The following is a 17,678-nucleotide window of genomic DNA, read 5'->3' on the forward strand; positions in this document are numbered from 1 at the left end:
CAATCCTCCTTATCAGTAGTAGGAATAGAACTAAAAAATATGCGTCTAAACAGCTTACAAAATATAAACAACTACAAAACGGCCTCGGGCAACATCAAAGGGCCACGCAGGCAGTCCTTTACCTTCAGACAGGTACAAATGAAGAAGCCGACTTGAAATACGGCGCCGAGTAAGTTAAACCTGTCATGCAAGGGCCACTGGAATGAAAGGCATTTGTCCTTTTTATAATGTCAATGAATATAAAGGCACTTTTGATACTTTTATTTTTGTACTTTTATACATTTTACAGAGTAAATAGGAGGTGCTTGTTTCTTTTACACCGATGCTTGTAGACAAAGGGATAGGACATTCGTTCTTTTGCAATCTCAATGAATATAAAGACACTATTGATGCCCTTTTTTTACTTTTTACAGAGTAAATACAGAAGTGGTTTTTTTCACATTGATGCAGACAACGGGATAGGAGCGGGAATAGACATCATATCCTTTTTCGCCTGGTTCATCATTTGGATCTTAGGCTTTGTAACAAACGTCTGGTTATGCAGATATCCTCTCAGCATTTGAAAGAGAAAGAGAGACAAAATAACAGTCATACACACATGCATAAGTAACATCACAGAAGTATAAGTACTTGCAGTAAACGAGGAACGTGGTATTTCAATCACATGCCAGTGATTGACACTGAGACTCATACACATACGACGCTTCTTTGAATTCTTGGAAGCACACTTCAGTGGTACTGAATGGTACTGAAGCACACTTCAATGGTACTGAAGCACACTTCAATGGTACTGAAGCACCCTCCAAGGTATGAAAACACACTTCAATGGTACTGAATGGTACTGAAGCACGCTTCAAGACGTGGAGGCACACTTCAATGGTACTGAATCACCCTCCAAGGTATGAAAACACTCTTCATTGGTACTGAAGCACCCTCCAAGGTATGAAACACACTTCAGTGGTACTGAAGCACACTTCAAGACATGGAAGCACACCTCAATCTGAATCATATGCCTTCACAAGCTCAGGGAATAAATGATTTGCTCGCTTTCTTCGGCGTTCTGAGACGTAACCTGATCCGAAGAAGCGATGACGTGTTCGTCCACGTACTCGACGGAGGCCTCGTGGTGCAAGATTCCCGCTGCGTCAGCAGACTGCACAGCTGCTGCGGCAGTAGCAGCCTGTATCCCCACAGGGTGGTTAAATATAGCCTCCTGCAGGAGGCTCGTCTGCTGTACGACGGACCCCTGGGCTGCCAAGACCTCGGGGGCGCCGTGGGACGATGCGTCTATGACCTGGTGGGTCATGATCTCGTTCTGCGTCAGGGCTTCGGCGGCTTCGGCCACCACCTGAAGGGGGTTGAAGACGTGTTCTTGGTCGTGGGGCGGCGCGCAGAGCACGACGGAGCTCGGGTGGTGGTGGTGATGGAGCACCTGCTCTCCCGCTACGGCTGCGACCTCTGCGTCAGCCACCATCTGGGTTTCTAAGGTCATGACCTGGTCGCCTGGCATGATCACGGTTCCCTCCTGGTGGGGATGCCCCACGTGGTGCTTGGGCATCTGCTGGACGTGGGCATCTGTCGCCGCTGTTAGTTGCTGATGGTCCTCTGACAGAATTCTCAACTGAAAGAATAATAATAATAATGATATAATAATAATAATTCACTTCCCTTTGGTGAGAACCTTCCCTTTTAGACATTTGATACAAGTGAAATAATAATCATAATCATAATAATAATAATAATAATAATAATAATAATAATAATAATGTAAAACGAAGATGAAGTAGTAGGGAAATGAAAATTTAAACCAATGTAAAAGAAAAAATTGAATAAAATGCAATAAATACAGATAAAATATAAATGTCGCAGATGAAAAATTACCAAATAAAAAATTGTAAACCAAAAAAACATTTTTTAATTAAAATCAAAATGTTAAAACTCAATAAATTAATAATTAAAATGTAAATGAATCATGGACTACTTACTTAATAAGTATAACCACTAAATATGTTTTAAAATGGTTAAAATTAAAATCGAAATTAAAGAATACAAACAAATTGAGATTCAAAATACACACAAATCATGAAACGCTAACTAAATTATTTTAGCAAAAATTTATAAAATTAATATTAATATTCAAAATATAAATAAAATTCAAAATATAAATAAATTAAAAGTAAAATTCAAAATATGAATAAACTAAAAATAAAATTCAAAATACAAATAAATTCAAAATAAAATGCATAATATAAATATATTAAAAACCAAATTCAACATATAAATAACTTAAAAATAACATTCACAATATTAAATCAAAATAAAATTCAAAATGTAAATAAATTAAAAATCAACTTCGAAATATGAATAAATCAAAAAACAAAATTCAAAATATAAATAAAAAAATTCTAAATACAAATAAATTCAAAATAAAATTCAAAGTAGAAATAAATTAAAAGTAAAATTCAAAATATGAATAAATAAAAAAATATAATTAAAATATAGATAAATTAAAAATAAAATGAAAATATAAATGAATTCAAAATAAAATTCAAAATATAAATCAATTCAAAATAAAATTCAAAATAAAAAAATATTAAATTAAATATAAAATTCAAAATATGAATGAATCAGGAGCCACTTGCCTGCTGGTGCGTGTGGTCATCCTTCGGCTGAACTGTGACGATGGAGACGCAGTCCGCAGGAGACGAGGCCAAGCCCAGGCTGGGGAGGAGGGCGGCCACGTCCGCAGGTTGCCCTCCGACCTTCTCCGGTAGGATGAGGATCACCTGCCTGGTGCCTTCCTCCTCGCCTTCGTGAGGACCGACGTCCGGCAAGTGCTGGATCTGAAATTAAAAAAAAGAAATGACAAGTGGATTAAATATAAAAGCACAAACACAAAATTCAAACAGACGTGTATATTAGATAATGCGCGCAGCGACCTTGGGAATATTTGTGAATATTTTCGAAACTATATCATGCATACACCTGATGTTAATTAATCTGGATATATATATATATATATGTGTGTGTGTGTGTGTGTGTGTGTGTGTGTATGTGTGTGTGTGTGTGTGTCTTTGTGTATGTATACGTGTATATATATGTGTAGAATCTTTTTTACCAGATATTTTGCAATTGTAATAGCCACAATGCCCTCTTAACTTCTTGAATTCTTTGCTCTTTTTTGGATACGCTTGTCACTACAAAGCCTGAAGATCCAAGTTCAAAGAAATTTGAAGAAGAAATTGTGATGTCCAGTCCTGGGAAACGAACCCAGCTCCAATAATCACAAAGAGGTTACGTTGCCGACCTCTTTGTGATTACTGGACCTGGGTTCGTTTCCCAGGACCGGACATCACAATTTCTTCTTCGATCCTATTTCTTCTTCAAATTTCTTTGAACTTGAATCTTTAGGCTTCGTAGTGACAAGCGTATCCAAAAAAGGGCAAAGAATTCAAGAAGTTAAGAGGGCATTGTTGCTATTACAATTGCATATATATATATATATATATATATATATATATATATATATATATATATATACATATATATATATATATATATATATATATATATATATATATATACACATATATATATACATATATATATATATATATATATATATATATATATATATATATATATATATATATAAATGCATATACATATATATATATATATATATATATATATATATATATATATATATATAAATGCATATATATATATATATATATATATATATATATATATATATATATATTTAGTATATATATATATATATATATATATAATATATATATATATATATATATATATATATATATATATATATATATATATATATATATATTTATATATGAATAACTCTTTTAGAGGGGCTGGCATCCATTGGCCAAACATTCAGCAGACCTCTAAGGATGAAGTGGCTCATCCCGACTTCCTATTCTCGGATTCCAACTTACCAATATCCTCAGAGGCTGATGTTGAGGAGAAGGGTGATGCTGATTGGTCCTCAGAATGGAAGGGCGACTGGCAGTCCTCAGATAGGATCTGGGACCTCTGATGACCTTGAGGTCAGTGCCACAGCTGGGACCTGGGAGCGAAGAGAGGCGGATCATGACTATAAATTGTGAGTATGATTTTGGTAGTTGGTGGTTCTGAGGTCTAGATAATTATGATAAGAAGCTTCAAGGCTAGGCATAAAGGGAAGAGAGAGAGAGTGTGTAATATCATGTGTATAATATATATATATATATATATATATATATATATATATATATATATATATATATATATATATATATATATATATATAATAAGCAAATACACATAACCAATTCTATAACGAAAGAGTCTATGACTTGCTCTCTCCAGTGAAACCTTGAAAGACAAAACAAAACAACAAGAAAAATAACACCAGCTAAAAATCAAGAGAAGTGCCCTTCCGTCAGCGCTATCCAGACCCCTCTCACTTTCTCCCCCAACCCAACGACCAAGCCCTTCCCCCACAACCATGAAACAAAGGCCTTGATGCTCCCCAAACCGCCTCGTTTTCCCTACCTGGAACAACGGACAGATCCTTCGAGACTGCCGTTTCATCTGGTTGGATGGCGTGGCCGTCCATTCCAGCCCCATGGAAACTCTCCGGGCGGATTACTTCGTGCGTTTCCAGCTCCTTCCCTCCTCCTCCTCCTCCTCCTCCTCCCCCTCCTGCTTTGTGGTGCTCCACCACCACAACCTGCCCGGAGGAGGCGGCCACGCAGGTTGCTGCAGCGGCCTTCTCGTTGTAGTCCTCTCCCATGTCGAGGGACTGCTCGATCTGCGTCAGGACTTCCTCTGCGACTGCTTCCGTGTCGCAGTCGGTGGTGGTCGCCGCCCCGGGGTCGTTCAGGTTTTCCAGTTTGATACTGTACATAGGTGCTGGTCGTCTGATGGGAGAGAAATAAAATAAATGCCTATTTTCCTCCAAGGTGATGCCAGAGAAAGACACTCTGGATCCAACCTAAGACAAGCAAAGGCAAGGCAGTTCCAGTCATTCCTGGAATTATGGAATTTATTGCATAAACGTTCACTTTCATAGAATTTATTGTATAAACGTTCACTTTCAAAGACTTGACTGTCTCGGATGAGAATTTCATGTATGAACGTTCAGTTCCCGCGGCATACATACGAACTGTTATAAAAACTCACTTTTAGTAAGTTTGATTACAGATCATCAGTAGCTGAAATAGCCATGCTGAAACTCGAAAATGGATAGTTCAAAATTTCCTCGTGTTTTTACCTATCAATTCATCTGTTTGTTAAGTTGTTTCTTTTTCTTTTCTAATAACTGATCTCGACTCTGTATATCTTATTACCTTCTGTTACTTCTTTCAAATGAACACCGTACTCTTTGGAAGCTTGCATTTCAAGTCAGTGGCCCCTAAGGGGCTGTTGAATATGAATAGGATTCATCTTCTGAATAAAAATAAAAAAAATTAATAATCATCCAAGGAACACTTGTAACGAGGCTGTAATACCAAGACTTAAAAGCCACAGTAGCGTTACAAATATTTATGTTCAGAGTCCAAAATGACAAGGAGTAGTAACTGAAAGTCTCTCCTTGTCATAATTTTGACAATATTACTGCGGCTTTTAATTCTCAAATAAAATGATATGGTTAACTTCTACAAAAACGAAAAAAAAAATGTAGGCACAAACTGATACAATCTCTGATAAGTATTCCTCAGTCGTGTCAAATAAAGCCCTTCAGACACCACCACCTTCAGAGCTCAGGGAGTGAATGAAAGCCTCAGATCTCACCGTTAAAACAGGAGCACAAACAGCAAACGACTGGATACTCAATTTGTCTTTTATTTACTGTACAGGAGACCCAAATTGAGAAGAAAACTATTATTAGAAAGAAATGAAAGAAGGCATGTTTTGAATATCCTTTTTAGGAAAGGGTCATGAAAAATATATAAACATATATGTATATATATATAATAACACATACTATTATATATATAATCTTCTAGTTACTTTTCACGCTTTTTTGAATTGACAAGCTATCCTAAAGGTGTGAAGAATTCGAGGAGTTAAGAGGGATTTGTGGTTATTTCAATTACACACACGCACACACACACGCACGCACACACACACACACACACACATAGATATATATATATATATATATATATATATATATATATATATATATATATATATATGTATACACACACATACTAAATATATATATGTGTGTGCGTGCGTGCGTGAATGTGTATACATATATATACATATACATATACGTACATATTCAGAGGCCTGTACTTACTTTTGTCTCTTCTTATGGGTGAAAGGCAACGGCGATGACGTCACAGTGAGATCCTGTTCGGCCCGATAGTAACTCCGAATATGCGCCGTAACCTGGAAGAAGAAGAAATCGAAGAAGGCTTAGTCGTAATGTTGATGTTTGATACATAAAAACACTGACTCAAGTACTGCCTTCAGACCATTTCGCGCCGTCACGAACACGTGAAAATGTCAAAATATCCAAAAAAAACTGTCGTCTTAAGAAGAAGAAGAAGAAGAAGAAGAAGAATATAGAATTTAGGTCAAAGTCCAATTCGATGGGACCTATGATATCATTCGGCGCTGAAAGGGAAATTGACAGTAAAAGGTTTGATAGGTGTAACAGGAAGAAAAACTTGCTGTTGCACTTTGAAACAATTGTTAGAGAGAGTGGAAAGTCAGATGGAAGGAAGAGAATGTGAACGGAGGTAAAGTAAGAGGAATGAAAGAGCTCGCAGTTAGGGGCCGAAGGGACGCTGCAAAGACCCTCATGAAAATGCCTACAGAGTACCACGTGAGGTGCACTGACGGTACTAGCCGCACGCCGACCCAACCCCAAACCCCACGGACCATCTTAAGAAGGATACGAACCTGCATCCGGAATATCAGAACGAGGTCTCGCTACCGACCTGACCACGAAAAGGATAAAAGTCTGTCGCCGGTCATACATATGAATACCTGTCGCATTCAGTTAAATTGATTAGAGCTGAAATAGACCCATCCTCACCATTGTAACACAAATGGTCATCACTGTTATTGAAATATTAATAAATAGTACGATATAATATATATCATTAATATATATGTGTATATATATAAATATATATATATATATATATATATATATATATATATATATATATTATATATATATATATATATATAGAATCTACTGGTCACTCTTTTACCAGATACATATGGAATTGTAATAGCCACAATGCCCTCTTAGATTCAAGAAGTTTAGAGGGCATTGTGGCTATTACAATTTCACACACACACACACACACACACACACACACACACATATATATATATATATATATATATATATATATAGATATATATATATATATATTCAGAATCTACTGGTCACTTTCACTAGATCTATAATAATTGCATAACATTAATTTCAATAACAAATATTTATGTCCTCCTGGGACTTTGCTAAGTTGTAAGTTATTAAGAAAAACGAAGCATTTCACACATGATCCACAGACAATATGAAAGTTTAACAAGTTTAAATGGCATCTACTTACTGTAACTGAGTAATGTTAACAGTGCACCGTGTCAGGTGCACTGACACAACTACCCCTCTTTATGGGGTTCGCTTTTTGTAGGAGAGAACAAAGCAGTAACTAATGTGGCGCAATCGAGTTCTCTGTACAGCGTAAAATACTGTATGAAACTCTCAGCCACGGCTCGGTGGTGGCCTATGTTGTTGGTACCTATAACGTTGCCAGAAGTATGATTATGGCTGACTTTAACCTTCAATAAGATTAGAACTAATGAAGACAGAGGACTGCAATTTGGCATGTTTGATGATGGGGGTTGGATGACCAACATAACAATTTGCAGCCCTCTAGACTCGGTAGTTTTTAAGATCTGAGGCCGGACAGAAAAAGTGCGAACAATAAAAAAGTGCGGACGGACAGACAAAGCTGGCACAATAGTTTTCTTTTCAGAAAACTAAAAGCCACCGTTCATATTCCTTTTCTAGGAAAAAAGAGAGATCAAACGTTGGGTCTCCTTTTGGGGTCGTAGGGTAAAATTCAGCTCAAGAAAAACTCCACCTACCGTTTTCTACTTTTTCAGGTTAAAAACGAAAATATTCAGATATTTTCTCTTATTCGGCATCTGAAGATCTTTTACAGCTCTTACGGCGGATGGCAAAAACCTATTGCTTTTTATTTTACTTTTTTTTTTCATCTAGTAAAGGTATTGTACTGTATTTCTATATGTAAAAAAAAAAAAGCCATTTTCAGTTCTTTGTTGTTAGGGCATTGTTTGTAACAAAATCTAAGTCAGCCTAAAAAGGTAACACTAATTTTCCATTATCTTTGGTCTACATAGGCCTAGAGTTATAGAATATACAGACTTAAAAGTTAGCTATTAATTGCTTACAATTCTCCTCGGTCTTAGGGCATTACTACTGACAAAATCTAAGTCAGACTAAAAGGTAACACTGATTTTCCCTTATCTTCGGTCTGCATAGGCCTAAAGTTATGGAATTTAACGAGTGAAAAGCTGGCTATTTATAGGTTACGGTAATCTGAAGATGAATTTGGAATAAAAGTTGAAAGTCTTGGTACCTCCTCCTTTCATTTTCACGTGAGGATCTCTTATATACTTCACCTACGGGACCACTGTGGGATCGCAAGATATTATATATGATATATATATATATATATATTATATATATCATATATATATATATATATATATATAAATAATATATAATATATATATATATATATATATATATATATATATATATATTATATATATATTAAAAACCGTATGGCCTTACCTCGTCTTTAGTCTGGAAGCACTTGGCATGTTTTTCCAAAAGATGAATATGAAGTTTAGTAGCATAATTACTCTTGAAAACATCTCCGTCAGAAACGCATAGAGTTTCTCCATCTTCCGACTGGTGGATAGGTTCCGCCAGATTTCCAGTTTCCAGATCCAGGGGATGGGCGCCGCTGTAGTCTATGGGTTCGCTGGATGTCGAGGGCATGGAAGCGCTTTGGGATGAGGACAATCTTTCCAGGCAGAGGCGACATTCGTACATGAAGCGACCTGGATGTTTCTTCGTCTTGAGCATGTGTTTGCGCAGGTTCTCCTGTTCGGTGATCAGACATAAGTATATCTTTAATGGAGAGAGAGAGAGAGAGAGAGAGAGAAACTGAACATACAAAACAAACATACCAGAATTGTGCCAGAGATATCTTGAGAGAGAGAGAGAGGAGAGAGAGAGAGAGAGAGAGAGAGAGAGAGAGAGAGAGAGAGAGACTAAATATACAAACAAACATACCAGAATTGTGCCAGAGATATATCTTGAGAGAGAGAGAGAGAGAGAGAGAGAGAGAGAGAGAGAGAGAGAGAGAGAGACTAAACATACAAACAAACATACCAGAATTGTGCCAGAGATATATCTTTAGAGAGAGAGGGTAAACTAAATGTAAAAGCACACATGCCAGAATGCTGCCGAGATAACAAACACAGCTCATTCTGTAAATGACCAAAGGTATATCTTAAATGGAGAGAGAGAGAGAGAGAGAGAGAAAGAGAGAGAGAGACTAAATGCATAAACACACACATGCCACAATCGAGCAGAGATAACAAACACAGCCCGTTCTTCAAACATCTGTCAACAAACGGGCCAAATCACTCCACCTCAGGAAGGAAGGAAGACCTCAGGAGATCATTCATCCTCACCTGGTTATTGCAGACGTAAGAGCAATAAGTACAGCAAAAGGGCATCGACCCGGTGTGCACGCGGAGGTGGCGACGGAGGTGCGGGAGGTGCGTGGTGCCGTAGCTGCAGTGGGGGCACTGGTAGTGGCTCCCGTCGCGTCTCTTGTGCTCCTGACGATGCCTGGGGAAGGAAAGACCGTCAGTGTGTCGACTGACATTTCTAGATTTTCATCCACATTGTTCCTGGCATTCATAGCTTCTAAAATTTACATCGTTCCTGGCATTCCTAGCTTCTATAATTAACATTGTTCCTGGCATTCCTAGCTTCTATAATTAACATCGTTCCTGGCATTCCTAGCTTCTAAAATTTACATTGTTCCTGGCATTTCTAGCTTCTATAATTAACATTGTTCCTGGCATTCCTAGCTTCTAAAAAATGGACAAAATTGTTCCTTAGGCATTCCTTAGCAATTCCTAAATTTACAGGCCTAGGCTTTCCTAGCTTCTATAATTAACATTGTTACTGAGCTACCTAGCTTTTCACAATATTGTTATTGACATCCTAGCACTTCACAGTATTGTTATTGACATCCTAGCACTTCACAGTATTGTTATTGACACCCTAGCACTTCACAGTATTGTTATTGACATCCTAACAATTCACAGTATTGTTATTGACATCCTAACACTTCACAGTATTGTTATTGACATCCTAGCACTTCACAATATTGTTATTGACATCCTAGCATTTCACAGTATTATTATTAACATCCTAGCACTTCACAATATTGTTATTGACATCTAGCTCTTCGTCAGCATTGTTATTGATGTCTCGTTAACGTTGTTACTGATATGCCTAGTTCCTCTTAACTTTGTTACTGACATCTCGTCAAAATTGCTACTGGCATGTTATTGACGTGACTGTAAACATTGCTACTTACATTTCTAGCTTCTCACGAACATTATAACTGACATAGTTTTTAATAATGGTAGCTTCTCATTAACATTGCTACTGGCATGCCTAGCTTCTCGTCAACATTGCTACCAACATTCTTGTTAAAATTTCCAGCTTCTCATAAATATTGCTACTGACATGCCCTAGCGTCTCATCATTTTTATTAATATTTCTAGTTCTCATCAACATTGTTACTGACATTTCTAGCTTCTCATTAACGCTGTCATTAACATATCTAACTTCTCATCAACATTGTTACTGACATTTCTAGCTTCTCATTAACGCTGTCATTAACATATCTAACTTCTCATCAACATTGTTACTGACATTTCTACCTTGTTAACATTGCTACTGACATTTCTAGCTTGTTATCAACATTGTTACTGACATTTCTACCTTGTTATCAACATTGTTACTGACATTTCTAGCTTCTCATTACCGCTGTCATTGACATTTCTAACTTCTCATCAACGTCGTCACTGACATTTCTACCTTGTTATCAACATTGTTACTGACATTTCTAGCTTCTCATTAACGCTGTCATTGACATTTCTAGCTTCTCATAAACATTGTTACTGACATTTGTAGCTTCTCATCAACACTGTTCCTGACATTTATAGCTTCTCATAAAATTACCAATAAATTTTTTTAACTCGTTACAGATGTATATATAATAACTCTTCATCTACAAAAAACAATTCAAAAGATTTGTCCAGAGTCCTAAAATACCTCACTACAGAAATCATGTTCCTAATACTTGTGTACTTTGTTTTCAATATACTTTACAACAAAACAGGTCAATTATAGGTGTTCAAACATCATAAATAAATTGAGTTAATTGTTATTGCTGCTGTCATTATATTATCGTTACCATTGACCTGGTTCTTATTTGATTTATGATGCAAATGCTAAAGAATAGAGTAGAAAAATTCCAAGTAAAAAACATCACTGAAGTTCTGTTTGAACAGCTATGCTCTCGTCTCAAAAGGCACCAGCAGCAATCAATAGAGCAGCATGGGAATGAAGCTCAAACTTTGAGGCAAAATTTGTGGCATTTCCTTCAATACTGCTTCGTTTAATCAGAAGCAATGAACAGTGACAGAAAGGGAGTAATAATAATTAAAGAAGAAAAAGGAGCTCAGACTCTCATTCTGATCTGCAGTCATTTCTTCTCATGAGTAAAATTACAAGCTGCCTGTTGTTGTAACTCGAGGAATTCATTACCAACACCACAATTTCAACTTACGCCTTCAGAGCACTCAAGGACTCGCATCTAACGCCACACACGTCGCACTGCTGGGCGTGCTGACGCTTGGGTTGAACTTTCTCCGCTGTCCTCTGACCCTTACAGCCACGGTGGGGCGCCAGTAAGCAGGTGCTGTCACTTCCAGAGATGATGTTTGATGAAGGCGTTAAGCCATCACTTGGAATTATGGAAGCATATGTGACGGATCTACAGGAATCGTCAGTGGCGTTATCCAAGTTGGTGACAGTCTGTGCACCAAGAGCTGCATGGGTGACCTCTACGCAAGGGTTAGAGTGATGGTCAGTTCCTGAGAGGTAGAGTGTTCCCCCATCTAGCGCTTTGGCGTTGGAGTTAACGCCACTGAAGCAAACGTTTTCGGTGACCTCGTCGTCAATTTGGTCTTGAGGTAAAACGGGGGCGTGGCATTTGACCTCTTGCTTGTGACGATGAAGGTGGCACCTGACAAAAAATGTAGATGAATAAACTTACTGATGAAGAAATAATCATACCTGTTATGCCACACAACTAAAATATTTCACATGATAAAGGATGGACACAAACTGGACACAACAATCACAAGCAATTACAGGACACTGTGTAAGAAAAACTTACCTATTGGAAAGTGTTTTACCACAGAGGTCGCAAAGAGACTGTGTGTCTCTCGGCTGTTTAGAACTGTGTGTATGAACAATGGCTAGATGTCGCTCTAGCCACAACGCAAGAGGGAACTTCCTTGAGCAAAGATGACAAGCGTGAGGCCACTCATTACTATGGGTAAGCATATGACCCTTTACAGAGGATACCCTTAGCTTAGTCTGCAAAAGAAAAAAAAAAAGTGGTTTACTGCATTTTCTTTAGAAAATTTCCAATGTACAAACAAGCAGCTTTATTTTTCATCTAAAAGTATCATTATTTGTCAGATTCTTTATACATCTACAAAATATGAACAAATAAGTATTAGCAAATTACCTTACATAAATGACAGGGAAAGCGACCGTCACCTTCTTGTTGTCCGTGTGCAAGTGTAAAATGCATTAAGACATGAGCAAGCAAGTCATTTTTGAAATTGCATAGCTCACAAGAATGAATACCTAAAAGACCATTAAGTTCTCGTGAACACACTCGTTGGTGCTGGGCAAGATCAGATCTGTGTGGAAGAACAACTCCACAAAGGTGACATGGAGTACAATCCTTCTGGTGTTCTTTTGCCATGTGTTGTCTTAGAGTTGTAAGATCTTCTGTTTCCTCGTAGCAAAGATTACAGGTTCTTGCAACTGATATTCCACGTTGCCTTCCAAGGGTTATCCTATGTTCAGCAGACCTGCGATGCAGCTTTGCTTGGCGTTGAGTAGAGAAAGCTAGGCCACATACAAAACAGTGGTACTGAACTTCCTTTTTACTTGGCTTATGGACTTCTTTAATATGAATGCGCATTTCTCTCTCCCGTAAGAACTTCTTAGTACACTGAGGACAATGTAAGAACCGTTGGTCCTTAAGCTGGAACTCGACATCATTATGGTGAATTCTTCGATGAGCAAGATACTGACGGCGATACTGAAATGTGCCATCACCAAATGGACAAACTATGGCAACCCTGCTCTGCACTACTATTTGTTTTGATTGAAGCACTTGGTCTAATGAGTTGTCAGTGTGATATGGTGTTTGGATGTGGTGAATTAAATCACTCAGCGTCAGTGGATCTTCATCATTGCAGGCAGAACACGAATACAAAGTTTTCATTTCATCAAGGCCCATATCTTCTTTATGAGTTCTAGCATGGTTAAGAAGATCCTCATTAGTGTTACAATAAAACTTGCAGTCAAGGCAACAGAATGGAGAAGATTTAATAATGGCACCGAAATTCCTTAAGACAAGCTTTCTGTAAACTGAATCTATCTCTGGGCATCTATTCCGCCTGTATTCTAACTCATTATGAATGTGAGCTAATGAGGCAAAATGAAGTGACACATAAGCTACACCAAATGAGAGTTTGCATATTGGACACAATAGTTTTGAAGTTGTTGCTGAAGCTTTCTTTACACATTCTTCCTCTTCATCTACACTGAATTCTTGAATACCTGCTCTTTGTACATTTGTAAGGGCATTCCCTAATTCTGATCTCTTGCTCTTAACTATGGTGGAGTTTCCTTTACTTTTAATGAGCTGGCTATTCCTTGCTTTATCATCGGTATGCGAATCTTTATCATCACACGTAACCTTTCGGCTCTTTAAACGTGCAATAGTAGACCTTAGAAAAGACTGGGCTTTCAATTTCTTGGATCTGACAGGTTTACTAGATTCTGTGACTGAAGTTTCATGAAGGACTTCATTATCCTTTTCACCAGACGCCCTGCTTTCATTAGCAACATGAAGTTCTGACTTCAAGTGGCACTCATGATTTTCCTTACCCATGAGTGTGCGGTTACAAGTATTACAGTGATATTCAACAGTACTGCCAACCTTGACAATGTTTGATATTTTTTTCCCTGGCAGCCATTTTCCCTTTGTATGAGTAGGAGGAAGAGGTGCAAATGTTTCTTCTTCTTCCTCCATTTCATCAGGTTCATCATCAAGGTCTGCCCTTGGCGTCGCTGGTCTCCACTTCCCTCCAACGGACGGTGGAGGACGGCTTCCAGGTCTCCATTTGCCTCCTGTATGATGATGAGGAGGTCGTGTGCCATCATCATCATCATCTTCATCAAACTCGTCCTCATCATCCTCATGCCTTCTTTTGGCAGGAAGTTTAATGCTACTCCTTAACTCTAGGGAGGATAAGAAATCATCTTGTCTCAGCTCAGACTTTTCATTTGTATAGTCTGGGGACAAATGACTGTCATATTTCAAAACATCATCTCTAAAGCTGGTTTGGGCCCCTGTGGTATCTTCACTGATGTGTTCATTTGAATTGGAGATACTTTTCTTTTCTATTGGGTCAGACTGTCTGGTATCAGTCTGTTCCTTAGGTTTGCAGTGTTCAATTGACGATTCACTGTTGAGCAAAGGTTCCTGGGGCGCTGACTGGATGGTGTAAAAATCCGGGTACCTTGACTCAAAGCTTTGACTCTCAAGTTCATAAGATGCCGATGAAACTTTAAAGAGAGCCATTGGCTCACCATGTTGCTCTGCATCTCCTTCATGTTGGATTTTATGGGACTCACCAAAAGCATCAAAAGGTCTGAAAAGTGATACACCATCCTGGCTGTGTGGCAGAAGGGGGTCACCATACCCTGTGAAAGGAGCTTGAGAAGGATTCTGCTTGCGGATCAGTGTGTGGCTTTCTTGCGCTTGTGCTTTACCTTTCAAGTGAGTGCTGGACACTGGAGAATCTTTATGTACTTGCGTGTCTGGTGAAGCATAACCATCGAGCATAGAATATCCGTGAAGGACGGACGTGTCTTGGCCCTTGTGAAGGGGTTCATCATCTGGCTGCTCTGTCTCCCCAGTATAGCAATGCTGTATGCTTTCTGAAGATGACCTCAAATGACTGCCCTCTTCGCTGGCATGTTCACTTCGATTCGATACAGCAGACTTTGGTGCTGCATCGGGTATGTGAGTGCTAGGACTAGTTCCTACATAGTCCTTCCTATTTCCTTGGGTATCTGCAATGTCTAGAGAAACCTTCTGCTTAAGAGAACCCGCGAACCTCCCAGTGATTGTATCAGGATGTTCCTTGAGCTTTGTACGGCGTCTGTTCCCACAGCCAGCTTTCCGATGAGCAATATAGTTTGAAAGACCTATGATGGTTGTCTGACAACGAAGGCAAACATGTGTGTCCTCCTCAGCGTCCACATCTTCCTCTTCCTCTTCCATGGCTATGTAATTTGAATCTTCAGTAATGGCTCAATATAATATTCAGACTTCAAGTGAGATTTTTATGGTGGCTATCAGAACGCTGTCCTCATTGTGTACTGCAAAGGAAAATGTTAAACAAAATAAATACCTCTAGGTTGACATCTGGAAAGTAGTCATAATCAAATATGGCATAAAACTTATTTGTGGAATTAAATTACTCCCAAGGGAGAAATTATTGTCAACAGCAAACCTGGCATAGATAAATGTATATACAAAAATTGTTATGGATGATAGTCTTTATAAATATCTAGAAAAAAAGAATCACGGTAACGCAAGGATAACATCAGGTTATTTTCATTCGTTCATTTTTTTAACAGCAACTTTTTAAAACATTATCATATCTTAATGTCAGACTTCACTTTACATTAAACACAGGCACCAGTACCTACAAGAGGACTTTTAGAGGTTTCTCGGATACCCTCTTCATCACCGCAGATCTATTCATAATTCTAAAACCTGTTGATAATTCGTTCTTTCTCACTAATTCCTTACCTATTATCACGTATACTTTCTATGTCAGCAAACGCATCTGTTGTCAACGCGAGCATTTCTTCCTTCGTTAACGAGCCTGCTCCTCTCTAGTTTGCAAGCAAGCACAAGCAAGGAGTGGCCTTCTTTGGAACTACGTGTGCATTTTCACTTCACATGTGAACTGACCTTTCTGCTACACAAAGCAAATATTCTAAGAAAGAACAACAGCTAATAATAGTCTCTGGAGGCTAAAATATCAAACATCTTTTACGAGCAACTTTTGTTTCTATTCAGCAGTATATACAGAAGTGGTATTTGGATGTGAAAATTATGTAAACCAGTGAAAGAACCTGGGTTCGATTCCCGAGAGAGCGAGAAAGCTTCAGGACAATTCTGTTACGTCCCAAGTTATGTCTGTTGACCTGAGAGGTCAATTACCCATCTGATAGCTACACGAGTGTGTGGGTCACATTATGGCTCTGGATGGCCATGGGGCTAGCTAGCGACTTCATCCCAAAAGTCCTACTGAGAACCTGAAGGATAATACTTTCTGGAGCCATACCCCGCCTCCCACCACTCCCCTAGGAGCAAAAATATGTACGTGCGTATGTATACAATTATGCATATGAGGGAAAGCTATGCGTATGCGTATATGTGACCATTACGCCTTTCCCAGCGAGTAAATCACAGTGAACGTAACAGGGGTACTGTTATCTGAGAGAGAGAGAGAGAGAGAGAGAGAGAGAGAGAGAGAGAGAGAGCCAATACCAACACCCACCTACAACGAGGACCGTCAGTATATCTTAAGAAGTAATTGAAAGTCTGATGTTATTTTATCGTGGTTTATGGACATCAAAAAATGATATGTAGTGGCGGTAGATGAGGCAAGAATGCCTATCTTGACACCGTTAGTGAATAATTGCAAATTATATTGTTTATGGTTTGGCCTGGCCGCGAACGAGCATAATATCGCTCTTGGCACACTCATATATCCTCCAGGGACATTCGCCTACGGGATGCTGTAAGTCACACCTAAGAGATACAAAAAAAGAATAAAAAAGAAAAATAAAAAATAAAAACCGGAAATAAAAACCATTACAACTGTATAACATGTGTTCTTATTCTTTTGGAAGTAGGAAAAGAAAATGGAAATCACAATAATAAAAATCGTGGCTATTGTCATCAGAAGTATGAGAGAGAAAGAAAGAGAAAAAAACTGGAATTAAGAATCATTACACGGTATAACAGCGGTTCTTATTCTTTGGAAGCAAGAAAAAAATTAGAATAAATAAAACAATGAACAACTGGAAATGAAAATACTTAAAATCGTGGCTATTGTCATTAGAAGTATGACAAAAATTTAAATATAAAAATATAAGAACTGTAAATAAAAATCATTAC

General features: G+C 38.1%; 1 protein-coding gene across 1 annotated transcript in view; it reads right to left on the minus strand.

Moving 5' to 3' along the window:
- Window positions 1-241: 241 nt before the first annotated feature.
- LOC135206638 (uncharacterized) overlaps window positions 242-17,678 on the minus strand; it is a 22,692-nt gene continuing 5,255 nt past the window's right edge. Inside the window, exons 2-11 of the mRNA XM_064237989.1 lie at window positions 12,924-15,862; window positions 12,567-12,769; window positions 11,955-12,413; window positions 9,775-9,934; window positions 8,864-9,178; window positions 6,320-6,411; window positions 4,564-4,931; window positions 3,966-4,096; window positions 2,643-2,843; window positions 242-1,621 (exon numbers count right to left, since the gene is read on the minus strand). Of these exons, the coding sequence (XP_064094059.1) occupies window positions 1,016-1,621; window positions 2,643-2,843; window positions 3,966-4,096; window positions 4,564-4,931; window positions 6,320-6,411; window positions 8,864-9,178; window positions 9,775-9,934; window positions 11,955-12,413; window positions 12,567-12,769; window positions 12,924-15,764 (5,376 nt within the window). The 5' untranslated portion in view covers window positions 15,765-15,862 and the 3' untranslated portion in view covers window positions 242-1,015. The remainder of the gene's footprint in view (window positions 1,622-2,642; window positions 2,844-3,965; window positions 4,097-4,563; window positions 4,932-6,319; window positions 6,412-8,863; window positions 9,179-9,774; window positions 9,935-11,954; window positions 12,414-12,566; window positions 12,770-12,923; window positions 15,863-17,678) is intronic.

Source organism: Macrobrachium nipponense, chromosome 31 (genome assembly GCF_015104395.2).
Source record: "Macrobrachium nipponense isolate FS-2020 chromosome 31, ASM1510439v2, whole genome shotgun sequence".
NCBI lineage: Eukaryota > Metazoa > Arthropoda > Malacostraca > Decapoda > Palaemonidae > Macrobrachium > Macrobrachium nipponense.